General features: G+C 33.8%; 2 protein-coding genes and 2 long non-coding RNA genes across 4 annotated transcripts in view; 2 read left to right on the plus strand and 2 right to left on the minus strand.

Annotated features, from left to right (window-relative positions):
• Window positions 1–22,057, minus strand: part of LOC123656160 (myosin-3) — a 41,993-nt gene extending 19,936 nt beyond the window's left edge. Inside the window, exons 1-16 of the mRNA XM_045591869.1 lie at window positions 21,543–22,057; window positions 15,956–16,065; window positions 15,370–15,522; window positions 13,379–13,482; window positions 12,723–12,878; window positions 12,005–12,163; window positions 11,392–11,646; window positions 11,154–11,317; window positions 10,921–11,074; window positions 5,450–5,632; window positions 3,761–3,889; window positions 2,178–2,268; window positions 1,590–1,723; window positions 1,318–1,491; window positions 632–756; window positions 365–512 (exon numbers count right to left, since the gene is read on the minus strand). Coding sequence (XP_045447825.1) covers window positions 365–512; window positions 632–756; window positions 1,318–1,491; window positions 1,590–1,723; window positions 2,178–2,268; window positions 3,761–3,889; window positions 5,450–5,632; window positions 10,921–11,074; window positions 11,154–11,317; window positions 11,392–11,646; window positions 12,005–12,163; window positions 12,723–12,878; window positions 13,379–13,482; window positions 15,370–15,522; window positions 15,956–16,065; window positions 21,543–21,730 — 2,427 coding nt within the window. The 5' untranslated portion in view covers window positions 21,731–22,057. The remainder of the gene's footprint in view (window positions 1–364; window positions 513–631; window positions 757–1,317; window positions 1,492–1,589; window positions 1,724–2,177; window positions 2,269–3,760; window positions 3,890–5,449; window positions 5,633–10,920; window positions 11,075–11,153; window positions 11,318–11,391; window positions 11,647–12,004; window positions 12,164–12,722; window positions 12,879–13,378; window positions 13,483–15,369; window positions 15,523–15,955; window positions 16,066–21,542) is intronic.
• On the plus strand, window positions 6,047–17,292 carry LOC123656210. The gene is made up of 3 exons (XR_006743498.1): window positions 6,047–6,199; window positions 10,235–10,237; window positions 17,283–17,292. It is a non-coding gene; the product is annotated as an uncharacterized LOC123656210 (long non-coding RNA).
• A 126-nt stretch (window positions 22,058–22,183) lies between the features above and the next one.
• LOC123656216 lies at window positions 22,184–23,011 on the plus strand. Its single transcript, XR_006743499.1, has 2 exons — window positions 22,184–22,470; window positions 22,588–23,011. It is a non-coding gene; the product is annotated as an uncharacterized LOC123656216 (long non-coding RNA).
• On the minus strand, window positions 22,957–27,319 carry LOC123656177 (sialic acid synthase). The gene is made up of 5 exons (XM_045591885.1): window positions 26,943–27,319; window positions 25,949–26,164; window positions 25,504–25,851; window positions 24,353–24,503; window positions 22,957–23,364 (listed from the first exon to the last, which is right to left on the minus strand). Exons 1-5 carry the CDS (start codon window positions 27,069–27,071, stop codon window positions 23,159–23,161), a joined length of 1,050 nt encoding a protein of 349 aa, XP_045447841.1. The 5' UTR covers window positions 27,072–27,319; the 3' UTR covers window positions 22,957–23,158.
• Window positions 27,320–27,441: the final 122 nt, after the last annotated feature.

A 27,441-nucleotide genomic window follows, 5' to 3' on the forward strand; every position in this document is an offset into this window, starting at 1 on the left:
ATATGAATAACAAACAAATAACTATTATGTGTTAAAACTTTAGTGCATAAACATTGGAATTTATAAAATAGTTTTTCGATAAATTACTATGTTTTTGAAGTAAGTACTTTACGGATCCAGAGGTTTGTCGTCTATACGTAAGTTACAATGAACAGGGATCAAATCAACGGCTGCTAGCAACTCGTTGCGGGTACCTTAGCCAAACCATGACCTTCTAGTCAATAAGCTTAAGTAAGGGAGCGTCCATAAAGCACGTGGTCATATTTTAGCCCTTCTTAGACCCCTCCCACCCCCCATGTAGCTTAACGTAGCTTTTTCTGTCAAAAGTTACGGGTACAAATTGCGATTACTTAATCAATATTACCTGAAGTTTTTTATTCTCAGTTTGTAATTTTTCATTGTCAGCTTCTAGCGCCTGTGTTTTAGCTCTTAAAACATTTGCTTCTTGTTCTATAACTTGAAGTTGTCGTTTTAAATCCACGTTTTGTTGATCGCACGTTGCATCTAAAGACCTTAAAGAACAAGATTGATTATTATACCTGAAATTGTTAAGTTTTTGTGCCGCATCTGTGCATTTAAAATTAGTGAAAAATGACTCTTCTATGCCTGATCCATGTACAGTTTTACCTACTTGCTCTTTATCAACGATGCTTTTGGTTTTTTTTGAGTAAGACTAAGTTCGGCGTGTAATCTTTCGCAGTCTCTTTCCTTTTCTATAAGTTTTTTTCTCAATTCAGCTATTTCGTCTTCAAGAACCTATAAACAAAGTTTAGTTTATATAATTTTTTATAATTTTAAGAAGACAGCGGGAAGCCGCTGGATTCAGACGGCGCAGGACCGGATGGATAGGCGAACATTTGGGGAGGCCTATGTCTACCAGTGGACTGTTAAAGGCTTCTGTTAAATATTTTTATTATTTTTTAAAGTCTATATTCACTTTCGGTTTATTAATTTGTTAACAAACTTATCTTTATTTTGAATATCATAAGAAAATAATCCCATTGAAACTATTTTTGTAAAAGGTTTTTTTTTCATTTATGTCAATTTGAACAAAAACAAATATTTAAATGTTAGTCCTCTGCCTAAAGGTTGCCTGGAAGAGATCGCTGTATTAGCGATAAGGCCGCCTGTTGTAACTTAAACAACTTCCATTTTCTTATACCATATTGTTAAAACCTTGTATTGTTGTGCGAAAGAGTAAATAAATAAATAAATAAATAAATAATTAAAGGAACAAAATAGCGATGTTATATCATGTGAACTATTTATTTATATAGTTAATAATAAAAGCAACGAAATAGAATATTCCTTGTTTACCTTAACCTTTTCTTCCGCTAAATTACTTTTCGGCGTAGTTCTGCGCAAGGTTACCGTTGAAGTGGTATTAGGTTTAGTTTTTGATATTTTATCTGTCAATTCTTTCACTTGCTTCGTTAAAGAATCCCGATCCTGTTCCAAATCTTCTACTTTTTTACGTAAAACAGCAGCTTCCTAGGTATTAAAGACGTGCATATATTATTGTTTAAAAATCTATTATTTTATATAGTTCGTGTAAAATTTATTCCAATGTAAATGTGTAAATTTATTACCTGTTCGTTCAGTTCTAATAATATTCTCAGCTCTGCTGGATCCTCTTCATCTGATATACCTTCATCTTTTTCATTAGGAGCTTCAATGGCAAGTCTATTTGTAGGCGGTGAAGGCGAGAGCTTGCGACCTGTAGCTGTAAATATATTAATTACTCAATAAAAAAAATTAAATTATATACAAGCAACAAAAAAATATATATATATTAGTATAGTGCAATGCCGAGGTTATTATTAAATATGCGTAAAGTTTAGAAACTTTAGTTTATTAAATGATTATATTTGTGAGTACACTCAAAACTCCATTTTATTGTCAGGTATCAAGCTGAACTGGAGAAAATGGCTACCTCCGAAAGATACGCGGGATCGGTCGTATTGTCTACGGAGACTAATAGAAAGTCCCTAAAGGCAAAGCGTGTTAGCAACAACGTTGAAAGGTGGCAGGTCCAAAAGAAAAGGTAACGGGTTACCTCGAGGCGAGTTACGGGACAAAATAATGGAGATGATTTGGTGTTAGGTAGAGTGATATAAAGAGTAAATTGGGGTTCGGGAGTACACAAACTGAGAATTTGCAATTGTAATTGGACGTACTTCTGGCTTTGGTAGCCATTTTCTTCAGCTGTAGAAGTAAGGACTCATTGTCGTCCTCGTATCTGGATGCAGTTTTACGCAAGTTATTTGCCTGAAAATATTCGTTAGTAGATTATTAACTAATGGTAAAAATATCATATACCTATATTATGCTAAAGTGACAGGGATATGGTTATTTATACGTAAATTAATTTGATTAAAATTGTAAAATATATACCTACAATAGGTACCCTTGCTGCCAATGGATTGAATAATGCAAAAGGAAATTGAATACTGTTTGTGGGACTTGATGTTGATTTATCGGAAGAAAGGGGAGGGCTGTCAGATTTTTCTCTCGAAATTTTTTTATTTAAAGTTTGGTTAGCCTTTGGGTCAACAAAGTAATTTTCTTCATGTATATCGGTTATTGTACTTTTATCATTAGACATTACATTTTTGCTTGGCATTTGTTCTAATTTCATATTGCTTACTTGAAAACATTTACCATTAACTAGTTTTTCAACTGTTTGTATGCAAGCATCAATGATTTTTATTTTATTCGTTTGAGAATAAGAGTCTGCTTTAATGCAAGCTGTCTGAATATTTTTATTTTTACGATAAGCGCTATCAGTTTGACTATACATATCTGATGTTTGTGTATCTGTTTGTAAGCACGAGTCTAACGTAATTTTCTTAGTATCATTCGCTACATCGTGATACATTACAGGCTCCGTTTGACAACCTTCCGAATAGGTGGCGACAACATCATGGGGCGACTGAGTTATTTGATTAATGCCAATGGACAATTGACTTATGTCTAATGAAGATAATTTATTTTCTAAGTTGTATTGCATTTCTATGATTCGTTGAATAAATTCATTTGAATGGTCATTGGCAGCAAGATTAGAAGTAAGATGAGGCAGTGATGGCGATGGAACTTTTGACGGTGGAGGTATCTCTTTGTCTCCGAAGCGTCGACGATATCGACTAGCCTGTTTAAAGATAATATTAAAAGCTTGTCTTACAATTTTGTTATAGGCAAGTGAAGAAGAACTGTTGCGTTTTAAAGATAAATAAATAGACTTATTTAGAGACATATAGACAGAGAATAATCATGTTCAACTTGTTGATTCAATAAAAGTTGGAGAAGAGCCAGTTGGCTATTCTATTAGATGCAATTATTATTTAGCGTAATTAACAAAGTAGTTCATTAGTTTCCATAAATTATACTAAATAGTTTTACATTTAAATAGTTTAGAATTTTCATTATAGACAGATTTTTAGTACTTATTTTGCTTTCTAATAACAATTACTGAAATTATTATTTACTTTTTATAAACAAAGTATTTTTACAATATAACCCTCTAATTTTAGTTCGAGTATAAGCTTAAAGCAGATAGTTAATGTGTTCGGATAGAATATAAAAATAGAAATGAATAGTAAAAAACGAGTTAGTTTTTTGTAACACTTCTAGAATGTCATCATATCAATAAAAATGACTATGGGTACAGCACTCTTTAAATTACGAATGTGCTAATAAATATTCCTAAGGAATTAGGCATAAAATTCGTTAGCGTTATCTATAAGTTATAGAATTGTTGTACCTCTTCCTCGGCATTGCGTAATTGTTCTCTCAAATCTGCCTCACGTTCCAATGAATCTTGCAAATCTCTCAGCAATTGTGCAGAATCTTCCTGGCTGCCTCCTCGCGTTAGCGAAGATCGTGATACTTTCTGTTGGATCATAAAAAGAAAAAAAATATTACTTTGTATGAAACAAGAATCTTTAATATTACCTGTATTGTAAAAAACTTTTTAAACGAATACAAGTAGTTTCCTATTCGAATTTTTATATGTTCTTTGCCAAGTAGTTGTATTGTGATAGTATTAAGAAACATAGAAAAATGTTAAATGCGTCAAAATTTTCTATTTTATCATCATCATCATTTCAGCCTATTGTAGTCCACTGCTGGACATAGGCCTCCACAAGTTCGCGCCAAAAATGGCGTGAACTCATGTGTTTTGCCCATAGTCACCACGCTGGGCACGCGGGTTGGTGACCACAGGGCTGGCTTTGTCGCTCCGAAGACACTGCTGCCCGTCTTCAGCCTGTGTACTTAAAAACCAGCAGTTGGATGGTTATCCCGCCATCGGTCGGCATTATCAGTTCCAAGGTAGTAGTGGAACCTTGTTATCCCTTAGTCGCCTCTTACGACACCCGCGGGAAGAGAGGGGGTGGCTAAATTCTTTAGTGCCGTAGCCACACAGCACAAATTAAATTACATAAATAAATAATAATAACGAATTAAATAAGTAAGTTTCAAGTTATTAATTTATACGTATGAAATTCATTATTTATTTATTAATACATTAAATAACCCAGTTTAAGTAAAGTTAAATAATACTTGTTTTATTGGTTGATTTTTATGCAGTAGTATAAGCTTAGATGAAAAGTGCGTTTTAATAGTCTTTTTCAGTAAAAACAATTTTTAAACGAAGTTTTAACGACAGCCTGACTTGAGTGTATTAAATTTTCGAATTGTGTTGCTGAAAGAGATCTATATTTATTATTCCTCAGGACGATTCGATCTGGCTGGATATACTTTATAATATTCCTTTGGGTGTGAGTGTGAAGTTTATGCGATTATAACATCAATATATATTTCATTAAAAAAAAACTATTATCTCATACGAGTAACTTATGTCTTAAAAAATATAATCAACTAGCTGATCTGGCAAACTTCGTATCGCCTTGTTTTTTTTCTAAATGTAATAATTACACATATCAAAATAAAATAAAGCCTATCTTTCAAGTTTTGATCAAACTGCACACGGTGTGCAAATTTGATTAAAATCGGTTTAGTAGTTCAGGAGTCTATCGCGGACAAATAACGTGATTTATATATATTAAGCTTAAACAATTTTATTTTATTTTACACACCCACGGGAAGAGAGGGAGTAGCTATATTTTTTAATGCCGTAGCCATACAGCTAAGCTCTGTTTTATCAAATTGTTCAAATTTATGTAAATATTAATAAAGAGACAACTATACAGAAGATCTAGACAACTAAACAATACCTACTGTTTTAAAGCAGTGTTGTGTTTCTGTGGTGAGTAAGGTGACCAGAGTTTCTTACGGGATTGGGGATAGGGTTGGCAACGCGCTCACGATACTTCTGAAGTTGCAGATGTCTTTAAGCTACAGTAATCGCTTTCAATCAGGTGAGCCGTATACTTGTTTGTCGAGTAGTTAAAAAAAACGAGCACAATAAAAATTCAAAATTGATTCTTACGCCTTCTGTAAGTGGAGCTTTCTTAACATTGGCGGGAGGTGCACCGGAAGCGGTGGCCAACTTGGCGTTAGCTTCGGCCAACTCCCGCTGCAGGCGCAGAGCCACTTCGTTTGAACGCGCGACTTCCTTTTCCAGTTCTTTAATACGATTCTCGCGCTGAAGACCCTCTGCACCTCCTACTATCTATTGACACATATAGTCAGTTGATATATTCATATTTCGATACGAAAAAAAAAATGAAGTGTATTATAATTTTTATATACTTATAGCTGGTTCAAGACGAGTTATTATCCAAATATCATAGAAGAATAACATAATCAATTCGGTTCCTGAATATTTTAATTTTCATGTCATTATCTTATGTATAATATGTATATTGTATGTGTATTTTATGTAAATAAATATGTAATATTTATGTGTAAGTACCTGGGTCGAATATGGCCAGCCGGAAATTATGGCCACATGCCATTATTTAAAACACAAAACTTTGTAATAACCTCAAAGTGATCATAATTTGTCGCTAATGTCGCATGCTCAGATTAATAAACAAAAGAAACAACTTTTACAATGTTTAATAACACAAGACGGCATTTTTTGGCAAAAATAATGAATCACTCGAGACGTTTAAACAATACAACGCTATCTTTAGCACTGCTGCGACTTTGTATTCGCTTTTGATTTTGTATTCGCTTTGGTGGCTTCACTCGCATGTTCGGCGCGCTCCATCTGCCTTTTGTTTATTAATCTGAGGTCGCATGTACAGCGTATTTGTCACCCCTCTCGCGCACTCACTGGTCATCCTGCGTCCATTATTATGAAACATGCTTTTAAGGTTTTAAAAACATTCAGTAAGTATTGTCTTGTGTTTCGATACTTTTCTAATAAAAATCGTTGCTATTCACATTACTATATTGTGTGACGATTGTAATTTAATATTTCTTTGTTTATTTATAAACCCATTGCGTGTTTTTATTTGTTAATATAAAAGCAAAAAATTTGTATGACTGTAAATATGGCCCGCGTTTGGCCATATTTACAGAAACTTTGTTACACAACATTTAATGAGTCATATTCATCATTTTGTGAAACTTTAAAAACTCCGGAGAAAATGTCAAGCCTAAAAACTACACCAAGGGCAAAAGCTATTAATAGTCTGAAACAGGAGGTACAAAATCAATGTTTACAGAGAAGAAAAATAATGAACCAGGATCATCTAAAGTTTCTTCCCAAAAAAGAAAACAATATTCTGCTAATATGAACAAGAGTTAAGCAGTAACTTCTAAGGTTTCTCACCAAAAAGTTAAAAGACATTTTAAAAAAATCTAAAGATTTGGTATTGTTACGTTTGCAATGAGGATAGAGTAGCAGACATGAGACTATGCTTTTTAAGTAAAACGTATGTTCACGAAGACTGCGTTGGGTTAACAAAAGAAGATACTGACAAATTTGTATGAACGCATTTATCTATGAAGGATCGCAAACGTTACGTTTTCTTTTTTAAATTAATTTTTTAAATAAATTTAATGTTGATTTTCTATCTTATCGTTTGAATATCATTGTTGATTTCGATCTCATTGTTGATATTTTCAAATTTATATTACTTGTTAAATATTGTTTTTTATTTGTAATGAATGTCGTACAAAAACCTCCTTTTAAATAAACACCATTAAAATATAATAGTCATTTTTATTGCAGTTACTGAATAGTGGTTTTTAAACAAGTAAATACACAAATATTTCCACATATATGGGCATATTAACCTACCCCGTCGGAAACATGGCCAATTTCTATTTTTTTTTTTTTAAACTGTTTAAAATATTATTTATCGTTTATTGTCTTTGTATATTTATGCCTTTATTATAAAGATAATTAGCCACTCTTCATGAAAAAATGCTAAAACTTGGAAGTTTTAGCTTTGTTATTATAAAAAAAGGATAACAACCTTAAGGTGGCCATATTCAACTCAGGTACTATATAACCGTAAATAAATAGTACAATAGTGTATATATATAAATATATATAGGGTGTCCCAAAAAGTAGTGATAAGCGGAATTCCAGAGATAGGGCACCCCTTGGGGTATCCGAATCACCCCTATGTATGTTCAGCGATTTTGCATAGTTTACGAGTTATGAATTTTTTTATATGTTTTTGAGAATTTTCCACCTGAACAAATTAAAAAATTTCTAAAAAAAAAAATTGAATACTTTTTAGAATTTTTGTTTTTGTATCTAAATAGTCATGAGCTGTAGCTTCCCGTTTAAAAGATTCAGCTTCTTAACTTTGATGGAAATTGTGAAAATCTAAGTATAAAGTGAAAATTTTACGTTTTGAGAACTATGACTTCAATTTTCAACTTAGAATTAAAAATCTAAACAGGCAATTTTATGGTTTCTAATTAGGCTTAAAAACTTCTCCAAAGTCTCAGCTTTCATAATCATAAATAAAAAGTTGTACTTAATGCGGCTACTTTTGCTAAAATTTGCCTTCAAAGACATCAAGGTGGAAAATTCTTAAAATTACCAATTAGAATAAAAAAAATTTTTTTGCTCAATTTATTATTCCTTTAAGGTTAAATAGTTTTGTCGGCGCTCTAGCTGGGTCATACGTATAGGATTCTTGCGGAGGAAAATGATAAATCCGTAGATTGAGTGATATGGTTCCAAAACGATGGTGCCTCATGCCACTTTGCAAGAATAGTCAGACAACATTTAACAGAAAGATTTAGAGACAGATGGATCGGCCGTGGAGGGCCCATTGCATGGCCACCGCGGTCCCCAGACTTGAATCCAATCGATTTCTTTGTCTGGGGATATTATAAAGAAATAGTTTACGCTAAAAACATTAGCAACGTAGCGGAGTTAAGACGAAAACTGAGACAGGCAGAAGAAACAATTAAAAACAACAGAATAGCATTCGTAAGAGTTAATTAGTCTAGTTAGTTAAGTAGTTAGGTTATTAGTCTGTTAACCAACCAAAAGATTGTAAGAAAACTAAGATCGAAGATTTAATAAACATTTGGAGGTTATTTAGGTTTAATTAATAAAACGAAAAGTAATCGTCTTAATATTATTTATTATAAAAAGTTTTCAATATGTCGACCTTCGTGCTCGATACATGTTCTACATCGTCTTAAAAAGTTTTCTTTGAGTTTAACAGACTAATTAACTCTTACGAATGCTATTCTGTTGTTTTTAATTGTTTCTTCTGCCTGTCTCAATTTTCGTCTTAACTCCGCTACGTTGCTAATGTTTTTAGCGTAAACTATTTCTTTATAATATCCCCAGACAAAGAAATCGATTGGATTCAAGTCTGGGGACCGCGGCGGCCATGCAATGGGCCCTCCACGGCCGATCCATCTGTCTCTAAATCTTTCTGTTAAATGTTGTCTGACTATTCTTGCAAAGTGGCATGGAGCACCATCGTTTTGGAACCATATCACTCAATCTACGGATTTATCATTTTCCTCCGCAAGAATCCTATACGTATGACCCAGCTAGAACGCCGACAAAACTATTTAACCTTAAAGGAATAATAAATTGAGCAAAAAAATTTTTTTTATTCAAATTGGTAATTTTAAGAATTTTCCACCTTGATGTCTTTGAAGGCAAATTTTAGCAAAAGTAGCCCCATTAAGTACAACTTTTTATTTATGATTATGAAAGCTGAGACTTTGGAGAAGTTTTTAAGCCTAATTAGAAACCATAAAATTGCCTGTTTAGATTTTTAATTCTAAGTTGAAAATTGAAGTCATAGTTCTCAAAACGTAAAATTTTCACTTTATACTTAGATTTTCACAATTTCCATCAAAGTTAAGAAGCTGAATCTTTTAAACGGGAAGCTACAGCTCATGACTATTTAGATACAAAAACAAAAATTCTAAAAAGTATTCAATTTTTTTTTTTAGAAATTTTTTAATTTGTTCAGGTGGAAAATTCTCAAAAACATATAAAAAAATTCATAACTCGAAAACTATGCAAAATCGCTGAACATACATAGGGGTGATTCGGATACCCCAAGGGGTGCCCTATCTCTGGAATTCCGCTTATCACTACTTTTTGGGACACCCTGTATATATATATATATATATATATATATATATATATATATATATATATACTATTGTACTCGTATATATTTCTATACATTTCACATACATGTATGCATTCAATGTATGATATTATGAATATTATTTAATTAGCTTTTTATTTTCAAGAATCTGTTTATTATCTACATTACTGCACTTTCTTAGCCTGCTGTGTAACATTAGCTCTCACTATCACAGGTTGGATGGAACAGATCTCTTCTAGAGATAAGTCCAACGTTGCTAACTAAATTTGTATATAAATAACTATATACATAAAACACATTATACATATCATTGGTAGTTACTTTGTCCATCAGTGTTTTAAGAGACATGCTTAGCAACTCCCAACATGTATTATATAAGTACCTACATAGTCTGGCCATAAATACTAATACAATTAAAAATAAACAAAATATTTGAATTTGGAATCCGTAATTTTTACATGCTTGTCCATTGTGTTTTCTCATTTACGCGAAAATAATATGTTGTAAAATATTTTGTGATAATTATTAAAATCTCTACGCAGCGCCAAAGAATCGAGGCGATCGGAGAGAATCTTGTCGCAGACGATTCGAGCCTCTCGGCGTTGAGCACGGTAAAATGGAAGGAGCTGGTACTGGGGCGCCCCAGCCCACAGGTAAGCCCACAGCCCCCAGCAGTATTCCATGGGGGGCGGGATCTGCGCCTTATATGAGTGTAGGCTGTGGGAAGGCATGAAATATTGCTTCGCCCTACTGAGCTGAGCCCTCCAAGTTTCTTCGAGGCTAGTTTAACCTTTCCCTCCAGATGACCACGAAATTGCACATTGCTCGATATGTCGACGCCAAGTATTCCAATACTGGCCAAGACGGTTAGGGGAGTGCCTTTAAATTTGAGAGGAATGACGTAGGGTGATTTTTTAGCGGTAAACGCGCAAACATACGCTTGGGATTAGTCAAATGTTTGTGTACCGGGCTATTGAGACGTACAATGAAAACTCATATATTTGTGAAAGAAAAAGATCTGGCCGTCCACGTAGTGTTCGTACGAAGAAGGCGATCAAAGCAGTAAGGGAAAGAATTCGAAGAAATCCTGTACGAAAGCGAAAGATTTTATCTCGGGAGATAGCACCTAGAACCATGTCGCGTATTTTAAAAGATGACTTAGGACTTGCAGCCTATAAGAGACGCCCTGGTAATTTTTTAACTCATAATTTAAAAAAGGATAGGGGTGGTAAAATCAAAACAACTACTTAAGTGGTACGCATAGGGAGGTCACAAAATTTTTATATTACGGGTGAGAAAACTTTTACAATTTAGCAATATTTTAACAAACAAAATGACCGTATTTATGCTCAAAACTCTAAGGAAGCTTCTTAGTTAGTCAACAAAGTACAAAAATTCTCACTTCCAAAAGTTTCTTTTCTTGATCAGCTTTCTCCTGTTCAAGTTGCTCATTTTTGCGTTCAGTCTTTTTTAACTTGAAAGATAAAACTCTACAGTTTTTTATAGTCTGTTCCAATTCTCTTCTTAACGAGGAGTATTCGTCTGCTTGATCCTCTCTATAACAATCCATTGTATATAATGTTTAGTTATAACATATACTTTTTTATAATGACACAAACTAAATTACACACTTACCTAAAATTGTCTTGCATTTCTTCAATTTCTTCCTCAAGATCTCTTAATTCTTTTTTCATGTCTTCATTTTCATCCATTAGTTCTTCACAAAGAGTTTCTGCCGCCAGTAACTTTGATCTCAGTTGTTCTATTTGGCGCGTTTGTGCTTCTATTGACGGACGAGACTACATAATAAAAATATTCCGTTAGAAAATATTGAATATAAAAAAAAAACATTTCGAATTTTATACATGCTTACTTCGATATCCACTTCCATCTCTTTAATTCGTAAAGACAGATGTTTCTTTTCATCTTTCAAATCTTCGTTTTGGGAAGTAAGTTCGTTTACTTTTTGCTGTAATTTGAGTACTTCTGACGTGCGACCACTGGTATATTTATTTGCCGTATCGATATTAGCTAACCTTCGAAGCAAAATATCACTTTTTTCTTTTTCAACACGTTCACAACGTTTCTTAAGAATATCTACTTCCTGCTTTAAGCTTTCTATTTGGTCCTGAAACGAAAAATTATTGAACTGAAAATTTCTTTAACGCGTTGGTCAGTTTTTGGTAGCGAAAAATCTTATGGGTTCGCGTCACTGACATGCTCATGACTGGCGCACGCGCAGCAGCCGCGTGCTTCGCGCGTTACACTTTTTGGATGGGTGAAATCTTGTGGGTTCGCGTCACCGACATGCCTGACATTGTGCAACATTATACACATAATTTTAATTCAAACATTATAAAATTTTAAATTTTAATACTAAAGTTCCAAGTTTTGACCTCTATTGACAGTCTATAACTGCCAATTTTTTTTTTTAGTAATTTGGTAATGAAGAATAATTAATTCGAAATTTCAAGTAAATCGCTTACTTGATAATCCTTTATATTTGGATCAATAAGTGTCGTTTCCGTGTCTGTGGTGACGGTGCCAACTGTACTTGCTTCATCATCAGACTCATCTTCCTTATCACGCGATGGACCACCGCGTATTGGAGGTTTGGAAATTGAACTATTTCGAGAACTTTTTACCTGTTCATTAAAAAAAATATTAAACATTAACTAGAGCTATTTCTAAATATATATAACAAACAATAATTGCTTTCACTATGTTTGCATATTATCTATACTAATAAATAAAATTAGATTTTCTGTTTGTAATATTAAAATAAATGCTTTTTAACCTCCGACGCAAAAAGAGGGGTGTTATAAGTTTGACGTGTCTGTTTGTCTGTCTGCCTGTCTGTCTGTGGATCCGTAGCTCGCAACAGGATGAAGCGATTTCAATTTAGTTTTTTTTTTGTATGAAAGGTGAGTTACGGGCGAGTGTTTTTAGATATGTTTGATGAAAATCGGTTGAGTCGTTTAAAATTTGTGGGGGGTGAAAGTGGGGAAGAATAACCGAATGTCTGCAAATATAATCTAGTGGGGTCTCAAATGAAAGCGCATCACGGGAACATTATAAAATTATGTGTTCAATGAAAATCGGTTGAGCCCTAAAAAAACTATGGAACCTGGAAAATAAGCAATTTGAGGTACACTCTTAATGACACAAAACTCAATAATATTTAGCTAAAAATGTTAAGTATACCTGTATTAAAAAGTTAACATCTTCTCTAACGACACGATCGTCTTTTTGTCGACTTATTTTCTCTTCTTCTTTACTTCTGGAGTTACTACGCTTCTCTCTTTCTTTTTCGACACTGGATTCTTTATCAAAACTATTTTGTGCTTTCATAAGTTGCATCTAAAAATATATACATGTATGTAGCATATAAAAATTTTATAAATTATATTATCACAAGTTTTATTTTTTTAAGTATGAGGGTTTTTCTACCATTCACCTAACATTTAAAACATTGTTTTAACCAACAATAACTAGATTCAATAAAATTGGATCATTTCCTTGATTGATTTAACTGTCTCAAAGTTCGAGATAGCAAGCTGAAAGTTTGTCGGCGACCTTTGGTTATTTTGGGCATCAGAACGAAACATATTGAGTTGAAAGCCGTTTAAACATCAAGATGACCCACTTAGGTTCAGTTCAAAACATTTTGTTTCGATTTCGAAGAAACTGTTATAAAATTAAATTGACGCTGAATGTAACTAACTTTATTTACCTCTTAGATTGTAACTAATATTTTAGCTAATATAAAGATATTACTGTTTTTTTAGCATTTTATAAAGGTTTTTAGGACAAGGTCAAAGTTCTTGTGATAAAACATTGATTCTGACAGTTGTTTATACCTTTCGTACTCGCTCAGCGAGTGAGTCATTTTTGTTGATCGTGATCTGAGCCGTGGTTGTCGATGGCGGAGGAGATGGTGATGGTCGACGCACTGTGACAGTTTCTGAATATGAAAAATTACATTATTATTTTTGTAATGTACTGTATTATCAATCTCCTACATGGAGAAAGGCTTATACCCAACAGTAGGATGTTACAGACTGAATCGTATCGTAAAAGAACCAGCCAATTGTCAGAATATTGTGTAAATGCCTACATCTCCTTCTATTTAGTATTACAAGAGTTAGATTAATTTTCGCTACGCCTTTCTTTTTTGCATTTGATAATAGCCTGGCTGTGTAGCTAAGGCATTAAAGAATACAGTCACCCCCTTTCTTCCCGTGGATGTCGTAAGAGGCGACTAAGGGATAACAAAGTTCCACTACCACCTTGGAACTTAAAAAGCCGACCAGTGGCGGGATAACCATCCAACTGCTGGCTTTGAAATACACAGGCCGAAGACGGGCAGCAGCGTCTTCGGTTCGACAAAGCCAGCCCTGCGGTCACCAACCCACCTGCCCAGCGTGGTGACTATGGGCAAAACACATGAGTTCACGCTATTTTTGGCTTGAACTTTTAGTGGCCTATGTCCAGCAGTGGACTGTGATAGGCTGAAATGATGATGATGATGATGATGATGATGATGATGATGACGATGATGATGATATCAACTTATAAAGCCGACTGAGTGCGGCATAACCATCCAACTGCTGGCTTTAAAATACACAGGCCGAAGGTGGGCAGTGTCTTTGATGTGACAAAGCCTGCCCCACGGTCACCAACTCGCCTGCCCAGTGTGGTGGCTATGGGCAACACACATGAGTTCGTGCCATTTTTGGTACAAACTTGTGGAGGTCTATGTCCAGCAGTGGTCGGCAAAAATGATGATGATGATGATGATGATGATGAATAGCCTGATAATTGTTGGTGTCATGTAAGTATTAGTGCTAAATGTGGTAAATGCAAGTTTCCTCATTCTGTTCTCCTCAATATTCGAGCACAAGATATATTTTAAAACATATCAAGCGATTGAAAATGATGCAACGTGGGTTCTTGTCTTAACTTGCAGTATATATACTAATATCACAAAGCTGAAGAGTTTGTTCGTTTGTTCGCTTTAACGCGCTAATCTCAGGAACTACTGGTTCGATTTGAATTTTTTCAGTGTTAGATAGCCCAAATATAGACGAAAGCTATAGGGTATATAATATTTTAGTACTTCTTTTTTCTTAAATTAAAGTGGGTGAAATCGCAGTGCACATCTAGTTAGTAATATACGAACATCATCTACTCCTCTCTGTAAATGAGTTTTGAATTCCTTAGGGCCTGTTTATCTGTTGTGGATAAAGTTTATCTTGTAAATAAGTTACCATTAGACTTTAACAGCAGGAGATAGAATAAGCCATTAGGAATTGTTTAACTTTAATTAATAAAGTACAAGTTCAAGATTCATATTTGCGTATAGAAATCTATACTAATATTATAAAGCTGAAGAGTTTGTTTGTTTGTTTGAAAAATAGATCCTGAGATTAGCGCGTTCAAACTGGACCAATAGTCCCAAGTTTCAAAAAATTTCAGTGTTAGATAGCCCATTTCATCAAGGAAGGCTATAGGCTATTTTTATTTTTATTTTCGATGAAATGAAACGAATGATTGAATTCGATGGTAAAAAGAATATTACACCAAAAGCTTTTATTTGTGTTGGTATTTGTCATCCGTCAAATAGTGTCATCCACAACTGTTAAAACAGGCCCTAAAAAATGTTTCTTAGCATTAACTCGCAATAACGTTAATTTTATTTTTAAGGCATAAAAATGTATGAATTTAACATTATACATTGTATATTTTAGGCATTTAGTTAATGAAATCTCAAAAAATCGCTAAGTAGTTGCTAAGTTCTTATTTAAATTATTCTGTTGTTTATAATAGCAACAGAACTTAAAAATAATACCTATATTACTTTGACCGGTGTCTATAGAAGGTAAGGGCCCCGTGTTTCTTCGTTTAGGTAACTTTAAACTGACTGTTACTGCAGTGCTGGTGTCAGTTTCGTTGGCCCCCAAGTCAGGCGTCGACGTCCACGATGTGCTGGTTTTGTTAAACCCTGAGAAAACCATAAACATTTAAAAAATCATATTCCGCGGCACCAAATAAATTTGGGGTTAACAAAGAAAATTCGAAAGTTTTAATTCAAAATTTAAAAACAGATTTAAAAATAATTAAGTTATTATAAAACTTTAATAAGATAAAATTTTGGTAAGTGCTTATAACATGGTACTGTGCGTTACATTAGTCTGTCGCTGTTGAAGTTAGATCAACCTATTTCTCCATCCCTTTACACAACAGTGGAAGCTTTTGCTTAGTTATTGAATATTTTCCTACCCGTATTAGAATATTATTCCATACCAACCCATCCTGATTCAACTGTTCGTTCATTACTTTCATCAAAAAAAAAAAACTGTGAATTTTCTACAAAGTAATATACTTAAATATATGTTTCGTTGAAAACTAATCGTGTAATATTACTAAATAAATACCTGTGGAGAAGGCGTCCTTTTTGGGTTGATCGATCGTGCTCAGGTTTGAACTCGATGCCCAGCCACGTGTCACCTTCTCAACTTCAGAGCCATTTTCATCGTCACGGTTCCTATACAGAACGTTTTAATTACCTACTTCACGCGTAACTGTACTGTTACTGTGTAATAAGTAATAATCAGATAATCCCTTTTGTTTTTCAGTAAAGCTGTTAAACAGAGTTTGTTGAACTTTTGTGGAGAAATATTCACATTGAATAAATATTGACATTCTAATAAATAAATAAATAAACTATTCACACTCAACGGCCCTCAGTAGCATTTACTCCTGTATCGGGGGTCCGGAAACACACATTAATACACAAACATAAACGCTCACACCATGACTAGACATGATACATGACATAGACATGATAGATGTTCTATATGGCCAATACTTACAAATGTCTGTCGTGAGGGGGATCGAACCCGTGACCGCCAGCGTAACAGTCACTTGTGACCGCTGCGCCAACGCGTCTTCGCGTGAAATCTAGGCAAATTACAGGTCGTTGATGTCTTTGCAAAGGATATGATGTCTATAATTCCATGTAATAGCCGTCATCGAAATAATTCAGATGATTTTAACAGTCTAACCAGAATAGTAAAATTTAAAAATTCTACTATTAACTAGAAACGTTACAGCGGCTGCGGCCGCAATGATTTGAATGCTATGGGTAGCGCAGAGTCGTGTTTTCTAGTGTAATTATATTACTTCTAATTGTTGTTAAAAAAGACCATCTACAACCTTAAAATACAAATGTAGTTTTATATCAGTAAAAATATATTTTAACTACATGTAGGTAATTACAATAAAAAATGCCATAGGTAAGGTTTTGTAACAGTTAATAAATTGTTTGTATCGGTCCAGTTGTTTTGAGTGAATCGAACATAAGCAAAAAATAAATTCTCCGTATTATAAATAGTAACGCAAACATTTTCTTCATATTATTAGTATACAGAATTACAGAAATGCGTAAGTAAAGAAATGTAAATGTATTGTCATATTGTCTTAGCTAAAATTGTCACATTTTTTGTAAACTATACCTAATTTATTTCTATTTACTTCTTGGCTTGTAGCTGTTCAATACTTTTTTAAACGAGGACAAACATTAGACCATTAGTGTTTATATTATAGCCTAGGCACATAAGACTTCAGGTATATACATATAATTATGTACCTGTAAATGTAATGCAAACTATAGATAAAATGCTTATATCTTACTGAAAAGATTGTGTCTATTTCTATTACAGTGAATACTTACAACAAATACCTCACTCAACCTGACTACAGATTGCATTTTTTGGAACGAAGTTCCTTACGGGAGGCTTGACATTTCGCTGGGCGACCGAACTTAAAAAAAATGTGATACTAAAACCGTAAGAAAAATATATAACGGAAGTGACGTAATATCAGTCACACGATTGTATAATATGACGTTTGTAAAACTAAAATATTACTAGCAAACTTTTTTTAAAATTATTTATGTAATTTTATACTGTCGACAAAAATAAATAAAAACACGTTTTTTATTTCACTTAATAGTTTGAATTATTATTATTTTTTTTTGTTTTTTTTTACGGTATTTGTTATTTTCTAAAATACTAAATTTCCTAAATAAAAAATGTAAAATGTAAAAAATCAAGAGAGGTTCGTTTATGGATTGAGATAGTTTAGATTCGCACTTAAAAAAAAAATCTATGTTCTTAAAAAGTTATTGAAAATTTTCATATTTTTTGATAATAACAATAAAAGAGTAGCTACGTGTCTACATTCCTACTCGTACATTTGTGGTCGAATTATCCATAGAAGTAAAACGAAGTTTTTAGCAAGTTATTGTTAAATTCTTATTATGTGTGGCATGTATCAACGGTTTCTGATAAATCTATCTGATGTATAACGGTACTCAATAGATAAGAATATGATAAACTTATATTTAACTTTAACATTTAGCTTTACTATATTTGTCAGATGAATCAATTTGCACTCACGCACACGCACGCATTCCGACAGTAACATCCCACTGCGGGCCTCTTATTCCTCCATGTTGGAGAAGGATTAGAGTTTCACCACGCTACTCTAATGCCGGTTGCGGATATGTACCCTACTATGGGTAACGATCGCTATCAGATATTTATGATAATAACCGGGACCGACAACTTAATATGCTCTGTGAGGCACGGTGAGGAGACCCACAAGGAGTGCACAAACACCCAGACCACGACAAACATCTGTATGGCCAATACAAATGTTTGTCATGTGCGGGGATCGAACCCGCTACCGCCAGCGCAACAGCCACAAATCGGTGCTGTGACCGTTGCATCAACGCGGCGGCACAGCATTGATTTGTGGCTGTTGCAATGCATTATTTGCGAAGGTAGTCTTATAGACATCACGCTAATCTATATCCAAATAATTACGTTATTCGTAATAAGTTCTTTTCTTTTTAACCGACTTCAAAAAGGAGGTTTCTCAATTCGACCGTATATAAGTATATTTTTTTATGTGTGTTCGCGAATAACCTCGTCGTTTGTGAATCGATTGAAATCGTAGTGGCGACTATTGCCTTTGTTAATTTTTATCGTCTACGTTGTCTTGTCGATGAAATTGCAGTCGGTTTTTTCGTTTGCTAGCAAACACAATTATTAACTTTTTGAACAAAATTGTCCTTGATATCATTCGATTTCTATGAATATTAGAATATATCATAGTTTTAAAACAATTTTGTAACGAATTAATGATCACAAACAATTAAAAGGTGATTTTATTGTATTTAAATTAGCCAAGCATTGAATCCTTACGAATAAAAAATATTTCATTAATTAACAAGGCAATTTTAGCAAGATAAACTTTGTCTCGCACGGTGGGGAGAATCACAAAGACAGACATCTAAACCAAAAAGAAATATTTATACTTGTGGATATTTATCCATCAGGCAGGTCATCCCAAGCAGGCATCGAACCCACAAACCGTCAGTGTTTTAGGCTACTACTCACACCACTATACCAGTTGTCAATCTCAATGTGCAAACCGTAAATATTGTGTTGTTTGTTAGTTGAAATGAGACATGCCCTAATGACCTGTTTTATTTTTTACTGATAAAGCCTATCAATAACTTATGAACGAGATTAACTCAAACAACAAGTCTATATAAAAGTTTATAATATTATAAATATATTTTCTACACAAAGCTTTGTACGTAGTAGACAGTTTTGGCAGCATTCGTCACAAAGAAACTATGACTAGGTATGACGATCTACACGTCTTAGGATATTTAACTACATTTTATGTAGTATGAAACTTATATAAATACGAATAAGTACAAAAGTCACGTCAAACGAAAACAAATAAACAAGCCAAAACAGAATTGACTACACACTTACCAATAGGTATTACTTGAGCCAAATCAAGTCGTCACAACAATATTTAATAGTTATTTTTGATAAAAATAACAATAACAAATGTATTAGGCAGATGTTGCTTATTTTATCCACATTGTAAAGTTTTTAGGTGTTGAAATATTGACGTTGTTTCGTAGATTATTACGTCAATTGGTGAGTATTTGTTGATGGAATGCAAACAATCCGAGAAAATGTTCGACGGGTTGGAATAGTGCCACGGTTAACTTTTATGATTCCAGACACCGCGGTCGCTCTCTGCAATATGTGTATTTCTTGGTGCATGCATTTCCGTGTCATGTCCGTATGTTAACTTACTATAGACAACCCGTGCGGTTCCTATTGTGGTTTTGGTTAAAGATTAATTACTATTTTTAGTCAAATAAGAAATTTTCATATACAAAATCAGATCAGTAGATTTTTTTCTTTTTTTTAATATAGGTATTATTAGGTCTATATTTTAAATCCTGCAATTACGCTTCTCAATAACACAATCTTTTAAAAGTTGGCAGTTGGGAAGATGGGTTTTATTAAAACCGATTTTGTCATATGCAATTTTGGCTTTCTACCTTATTTTAAGGCGAGGAAAGTTATCTATATTCATCTAAAATATTACATGACAAATTACCTACTGTATGGAAAATAAAACTATAATATACCTACCAGCAGACCCCGCAGACGTTGCCCTGCCCGGAAAACAGTTACCAAATTTGATTGCTTACACACCGATAGCTGCGCCACCTACCGGGTCCAATTGAGACAAAAACTACCCTATCTCGCAAGTTGGACTAAATTACAGATGCTTACAAAATTTGATAAAAAATGGTTCAGTACTTTCGGAATTTATCGCCCACATTTTTATATATTTAGATATTATTTGTACAGTACAAAGATTTACAGTGGCCGTTTTAGAAGTTTCGTGAAATGCCGGTATCTGTCATTGCCGCAGATTTACAGCGAAAACGAATTTGACTTATTTTTAATTAGTCACGCTGATCTAAATTTGTCTATTGCAAATGTCTGATAGAGTTGGTACCCAAAATAGATAAAAATATGTACATAGGTACATGTTTATTATATCTACTATACTTATATGTATTTTATTATAAAATAAATAAACTAGTTGGATCTTTGTCGCCTCTGCGCTGCTCTTTCGATATGACTGAACTGTTAGTGTTCAAAACTACAAAGTATTATAGTATATTATTTTTTACATTAAATTACAATATTTGTTAAAATATTTATACATGTATAAATATTTTAACAAATCAATAATACTGTTTCATTTATCTAAAGTTATGAAATGATTGAAATATGTTACAAGATAATAATGTTCGAAATAAGAGGGTACTTTTATATTTTTTTTAAAATACGTGTTAATCCTTGCTGACGTGTCCTTAGAAAGTTTATATAAGCTTGGACGCTCAGAATACCCTACACGTCTATGTGACTATTGGAGAAATGTTTGAAAGAATTCCCTAGACTATGAATTCATTGCCTAGATTATCATAATAATAATATCATATTAAATTACTAGCCTGTAGGTAGCCCTGCTTGCTCGGGTCAAACAGATTTCAAATCGTTTCTGGCCGAGGAACAGGCCGACCGTGTGTATGTGTGAAAAAATATACTAAATATATAAAGGTATAATATAAATTTTAATTATTATAATGATTTAGAAATGCAATAGATCGCGGAAGTACAATAGCGTTGCCGTAATTCCGCCCAGGTGTGTCAAAGGAACACCCCTGTGGTTTTTTGGTCGGTGAAGGTCCCACAAAACCTACGACTTCCGTGGACCTTGGGTTATGTCGGTGTATCCATAAGGGATTTCCCCTGGGTAAAAAAAAGCACCGCGCACATGACAATTATTTGTTTTGGCCATATAGATGTTTGTCGTGGTCTGGTCGTTTGCGCTTGTGTATTGTGTGCGTTTCCGGACCCCCAATGCAGGAGAAAATCATACTGCGGCCGTTGAGTGTGAGTGTTTATTTATTTATTTTATTCTTATATATAACGTATGTACGAAACGGGTTAGCCACATAATAATTATTGCTTCTATTAAAGGGAAAAAAATCTCGCTTATAATTTATTTTTAAAGGATTTTTAACTATACCTATAGTATAATATTTCTATCCTTCATTTTGTGACCTACCGTGATGAAGGCGAGTTCCAAGTTGAGAGGCTGGGTGTAGATGCGGTGAAGTCTTCCTCCTTCTTCCGTCCACCATGCTCCTTGTAATCGCGAAAGCAACGCTTACAACGCGTTGGCCATCGCACTTGTGGGTGGAAACCCAGAGGGCACAATGGGTCACCCTTCGCCAACGGGTACAAATGATGCATTTTGGAACACCACACTCAAACTAGTTACAAATGCAATTTAAAAATGTCAACGGTTCAACACTAAATGCCAATACTATAACATATAACGACTATCTGTTTCTGTTGACGATTTATTACCTATCAAAAATCTCGTCCAGGAAGACTGTACAATGTGCATTAAGCACATCACTCGATATTTTTTATGGAATGAGTTTTACGATTCTACGCTATTAATAGTAATTCATGTAACTAGCAACGTGACCAAAAAGCTCGTAAGTCTGCACCGCAGATCGGCCATAAAAATATCTTGCTGCTCTGTTCGAACCGGGCGACCTAAATCGGCAGCTCTTAATTGGGAGACTGAAAACGTGTTGCAGCGCGAAAAAATTGTATTGGCGTAAATAATATCTCAATGAAGTGGTTTTATGGTGCAAAACAGTATATAATAGTCGCGTCGCATGCGTAAATACGTAATAGGATTATGGTTCGTGGGTTCACTGGGGGTGGGAAAGTGATCGGGCGCGGCGCGGCGCAGGCGGCAGTCGAGCCGATACTCCGGGGACTGGCGGCGGCGCGGGCACCTTGCCAGCGTTCGCGCGCCGCGCCACTTGTGCTCTATTACACCACACGACACGCGCTCCCGATTACACTTTCAATATGAATAATTCAGACACGATTGTTTCAAAGTATATCGATTAAGGACTTCGCTAGGAATTCACAGATGGGCAAATGACGCCACTCCAGTGTATAATTTTAATGCTGTGATTCCGTTAGATTAGACAAAGAATTGTATTTATTGCCAGGAATACATATTTCTACTAATAATAGCTTATAATTTGGAATAAAATAACTAGTTACTCTTTTTTTCTCCTAATTAGGGTGAAAACACTTTTAAACACTGAAAGAAAACCATAGAACTTCCAAAAATACTCAAAGAATACAAAAATATTCAACAGTGCTGCATTGACGTCAGCCACTCATGAATGGCCACTCGACGTAAAAAAATGGAAACATGGAAATTTTCTTTATCTCATAGTTACTCGTACTAACTACAAACATCTACTGAGAATTCTTGTAATAATATTTACGTTTGTTCGTTGCCAAGAAAACATCTACATTGCTTTTAATTCATTTGTTTTATTTACGAATACATTCGTGTATATTTGATTCAAGTAGGTAGGTGAATTTGACGAGGAAATTAAAAAACTGTAACAATTAATACAAAAGAAGACGTCAAATTAAACGCATTTTAAAATAGAAGCTTGTATATTATTAGTAACATTAAACATTTTTTATTCCTTTTTTCTTTTTTTTTATATGTATAGACTTACTTATATCAAAAACGAGTCTAATAGTTAATTTGTGCTTGTAGTCGTATAATAATGGGCATGCAAATATAGTGATAGTTGATTATGGCTGATAATGAATCTGTAGTGTTCTTGTTGTTAATTAACAGAAATCTCCTTCATTGAGGGGCTCATCTTCTTTCTTGTCGTAAACAAGAGTTTTGTAGATAACCTCTTCGAAATGTAACGCGTTTAAGCCTTTAGGTTCCGCAACTTTTATTTTCACATCTCCAGGGTATAAAATTTCACCTTTGTTCTTTGTACAGCCCATAACAAGGGACTTTTGCAACTTATCAATGCACGGTATTTCTGTAAAAAGTATGCTTATGTAACAATTTACTTGTTATTTATACTAAAACTGGGGTACTAAGTGAGGTAACCGAGGTAGGGCTCAGAAAGAAATTTCCTGCTCAAAATATGGATCAGCCCGAATGGGGTAGTCCATAACCTTGACCTTACAGAAAGCTTTCAAGCAGTGTTGTGTTCCTGTTGGTGAGTAAGGTGACCAGAGTTCCTGGGGAATTGGGATAAGTCGGCAACGCTCTTGCGATGCTTCTGGTGTTGCAGACGTCTATAAGTTACAGTAGTCGCATACCATAAGGTGAGCCGTAAGCTTGTTTGCCGACCTCATAATATAAAAAAAAAATTACGAAGTGAATAGTACATACATAAAACATTGATATAAATTGGACTTTGAGCATCTATTACGTGCCACAAAATCCATTGCTAAAAATACATTATTAATATTTTTTACACATGTTTTTAAATACTAAATGTAATAATAACAAGCTGAGCTCCGCGGTTCCACCCGCTATAATTTGATAAAAGAGGTACTAAAATGTAATCACTCGATTTCTATGAGTATCTTAGAATATATCATAGTTTTAAAATAACTTTGTAACGAATTAATGATCACAAAAAATTAATAGGCGATTTTATTGCATTTAAATTAGCCAGGCATTGAATCATTACGAATGAAAAATACTTTATTAACAGGGCAATTGTATGAAAATAAACTTTTTCTTTTATAGGATTTAATTTTGTTGCATAATTTAGGGAATATTGTAAAATCAATTGATCGACGAAGTGTCGCGGCGCAGGCCTGTGCAAGTCGCCCGAGATGCACAGTAATGCTTTCAAAATATTTTAGGACGGTTTTTCCTTAAAATAACGCCAGTGATATCGTAGGGCACAGATAGTTTTTTTTTGATACACTAATCAATAAATAAATATCTTAAGGTTTTAATTCTGACCGTTCTACTCGTATAATAGTTATATATATGCTTGAAGTATATACCTGATGTTACAATTTTTTTGATAGGAGTACCAAGCGATGCTTCAATAACACGCACGTCTTTTACTAACTGCTTAAACTCCTCAGGTGTCAGCGAGCAGACATGATCCGTACCCTTCATAGTTTTATCCAGTGTTATGTGTTTTTCCAATACCTTAAATATAAAAAATAAATCATTTGTTTAATAATTGTAATTCTTTTCGGTATTTTAAAGTTTTTTAACCGACTTCCAGAAAAGGAGGAGGTTCTCAATTCGACTGTATTTTTTTTTAATGTATGTTACCTACATCAGAACTTTTGACCGTGTGGACCGATTTCGACAATTTTTTTTTAATCGAAAGGTAGTGTGTGCCAATTGGTCCCATTTAAATTTATTTGAGATCTAACAACTACTTTTCGAGTTATATCTAATAATGCATTTTTACTTGACGCTTTTTTCGTCAACCTACGTTGTATTATACCGCATAACTTTCTACTGGATGTACCGATTTTGATAATTCTTTTTTTGTTGGAAAGGTGATATCCCTAGTTTGGTACCATGATAACGAAACTAGGCACTGATGATGGATACCCAGGGAAATCGAGGGAAACTCTCGAAAATCCGCAATAACTTTTTACTGGGTGAACCGATTTTGATAATTTTTAATTTAATCAAAAGCTGATACTTATCATGTGGTCAGATATAAATTTTATCGAGATCTGATAACTACTTTTTGAGTAATCTTTGATAACGCGTAGTTACTTGACTATTTTTTCGTCGATCTACGTTGTATTACTCGTCGATGTAATTGAAGTCGGTTTTTTTTTCGTTTGCGAGCAAACAAATTATTTATTCTTTAGCTCACAATTGCGTGAAAATAAATTTGTATGAACAAAAACAAAATATTTTAAGAAATTTATGAGATAGTTGTATGAAATAGTCGTTATGTATTTTATTTTTGGAGACCTTGTCAAGGTTGCAAGGAATGTTACTAAAATAACGCTGTTAATATTTTTTTAAAACAAAGTAGCGTGTTGAAATAGACCAGTCTTTTTTGTGACTGTTAGACTAAAAATTGAAAAGATTTTGTTTTTGTTACTGTTTAATTAAAAGTTGGTGAATGTGTGAAGTATATATTGGTACTTATGAGTGCAGTAATTGAAACAGATTATACCTTAGCTCCTAGTGCAACTGCGGCCAGCGCCACCGCTGTTCCCAGTTCTTGGCCAGAATACCCGACCGGAACATCAAAAGTGTTTTTATAATCTAGTAACACAGTCAGATTGCAATCTTCGAATGGCACTGGATACGCGGATACACAGTGCAATAAACAGAATCGTTTATGTTGCGCTGATATGATGTCGTAAATAGTTTTTACTGCGCTCTTATCAACCATTCCAGTCGATATAATTAAAGGGACCTTTTTGGATGCGGCATATTTTAAAAAGAGTAAATTATTTGAATCTCCGGAACCAATTTTTATAAATGGCACTTTTATGTTGACCAAAAAGTCAAACGAAACCTTCAAACAAAAAAAGACACACAAATCAGTGAATAAAGAATTAATAATTAAACAAAAAATACAGAATTAGGTAATAAAAGTTTTTGCTTAGGCTTACCATATCCATAGCAGAAGCAGTGAAGAGGATTCCGACTTCGTGCGCATATTTAATCAATTCTCTATATTGACTGTCAGAAAATTCTAAATGTCTTTTATGGTCGCCGTAAGTTTTTCCCCAAGAGTTTGGATTATCATAAGGTTTTTCTAAATACTTGTTCGTAAACTTTTCCTTGAGACAGGTCTTTTGAAATTTTACACAGCTCGCACCAGCATCCTATAGTTGAAAAGGTAAAGTGTAATAATAACAAATACCTACAAGTTATTAGACAATGTCTTAGTAAAAATCAGAGTGTTTGTGTGCAAACGTACAATGTGTATGGTTTCTTTACTTATAAGTACTATGAAATATGAATAATAAATAAAACATATATTTCAAACTATAACCCACGTAACTACCTATACAGATCTAGTTATATATATATGTATATATATATATTTGTAATTAATAATTGATATCTCTAAAAATTTATTGCGTTTTTAATAATCCTTTCACTATTAAATACTAAATTAGCATGTTTAAGTAAAAAAATACAAGACATTTAGCTAAAGTTTAGAATAGCGATAAAAAATCCGTAAATATTAATCTGGGTAGAATCGCAAAAAACGTAAACAAATTGCGTTTTGTAATCAATACAGTTACGACATTGTTTTTATTATTCGTAAATATACTAAGTAATTTACTATTCTCGAAGTACCTAGTAATATCTAACTACATTGATATTTGTCGAATGTAGTGTTTTATATTTTTTGTAAGTATAGGTATTTCTTTAACATTTTCTATCGTTAAGCAAAGAAACACGTAAAATAATAAATTATTATTAGAATTAATTCGGTAAAATGTGCTGTTTTGGAATTGGGAAATAAACTTGCACGGCATTCACCGTGATACGTCATCCGTTGTTTTGTTTCCTACTGGCTACTCACAACAAAGCGCTCACAACCTCAAATCATTCATATAGCAATGAGTGTCAAATATTTCAAACAATACTTACTTTTGCGGCCTTTATTAATTTTTTTGCAATTTCAATGTCACCTTGATGATTTTGACCAACTTCAGCGATGATAAAGCAGGGATTATCACCGCCGACTTTAATTTTTTCGGTTATCTTCACTTCGACCATTTTTGGAACTTTCTATATGCCATAAAAACTAACGAACCGTGACAGTATCCCGCTACAAACTGATGTATTAAAACTATTTAGGAATGGTTAAATGAATGAAGGGTTTATCGACCCCTCTTTCAAGATCGGATCAAGTAAATAAGGTCAATTCAATATAAAGCGAGTTGCTCGGTGCGCGCTCGCCGCACTAGTGTGTGCCGCCGTCACCCGGCCCAGCGCCCGCTTCGCATGATAATTGATAAAAACCAGTATGTTGGGTAGTGACGCTTGTGACCACGCTGACATAACTCTAGCCAGCAGATAAATAATACACGATATACGAATGCAAACATTTATTATTACATTTTCATATTAATATTTATTACATATT

The sequence above is a fragment of the Melitaea cinxia genome, chromosome 1, assembly GCF_905220565.1.
Source record: "Melitaea cinxia chromosome 1, ilMelCinx1.1, whole genome shotgun sequence".
Classification (NCBI taxonomy): Eukaryota; Metazoa; Arthropoda; class Insecta; order Lepidoptera; family Nymphalidae; genus Melitaea; species Melitaea cinxia.

What these genes read in the sequence shown, in the direction of transcription:
- LOC123656177 (XM_045591885.1), bottom strand. Translation starts at nt 27,071, where the DNA reads ATGGTCGAAGTGAAGATAACCGAAAAAATTAAAGTCGGCGGTGATAAT. An exon ending in AATTAATAAAGGCCGCAAAA is followed by an intron (nt 26,165 to 26,942) that starts GTAAGTATTGTT and finishes TTTCAACTATAG; the next exon opens with GATGCTGGTGCGAGCTGTGT. An exon ending in CAAAAAAATTGTAACATCAG is followed by an intron (nt 23,365 to 24,352) that starts GTATATACTTCA and finishes TACTTTTTACAG; the next exon opens with AAATACCGTGCATTGATAAG.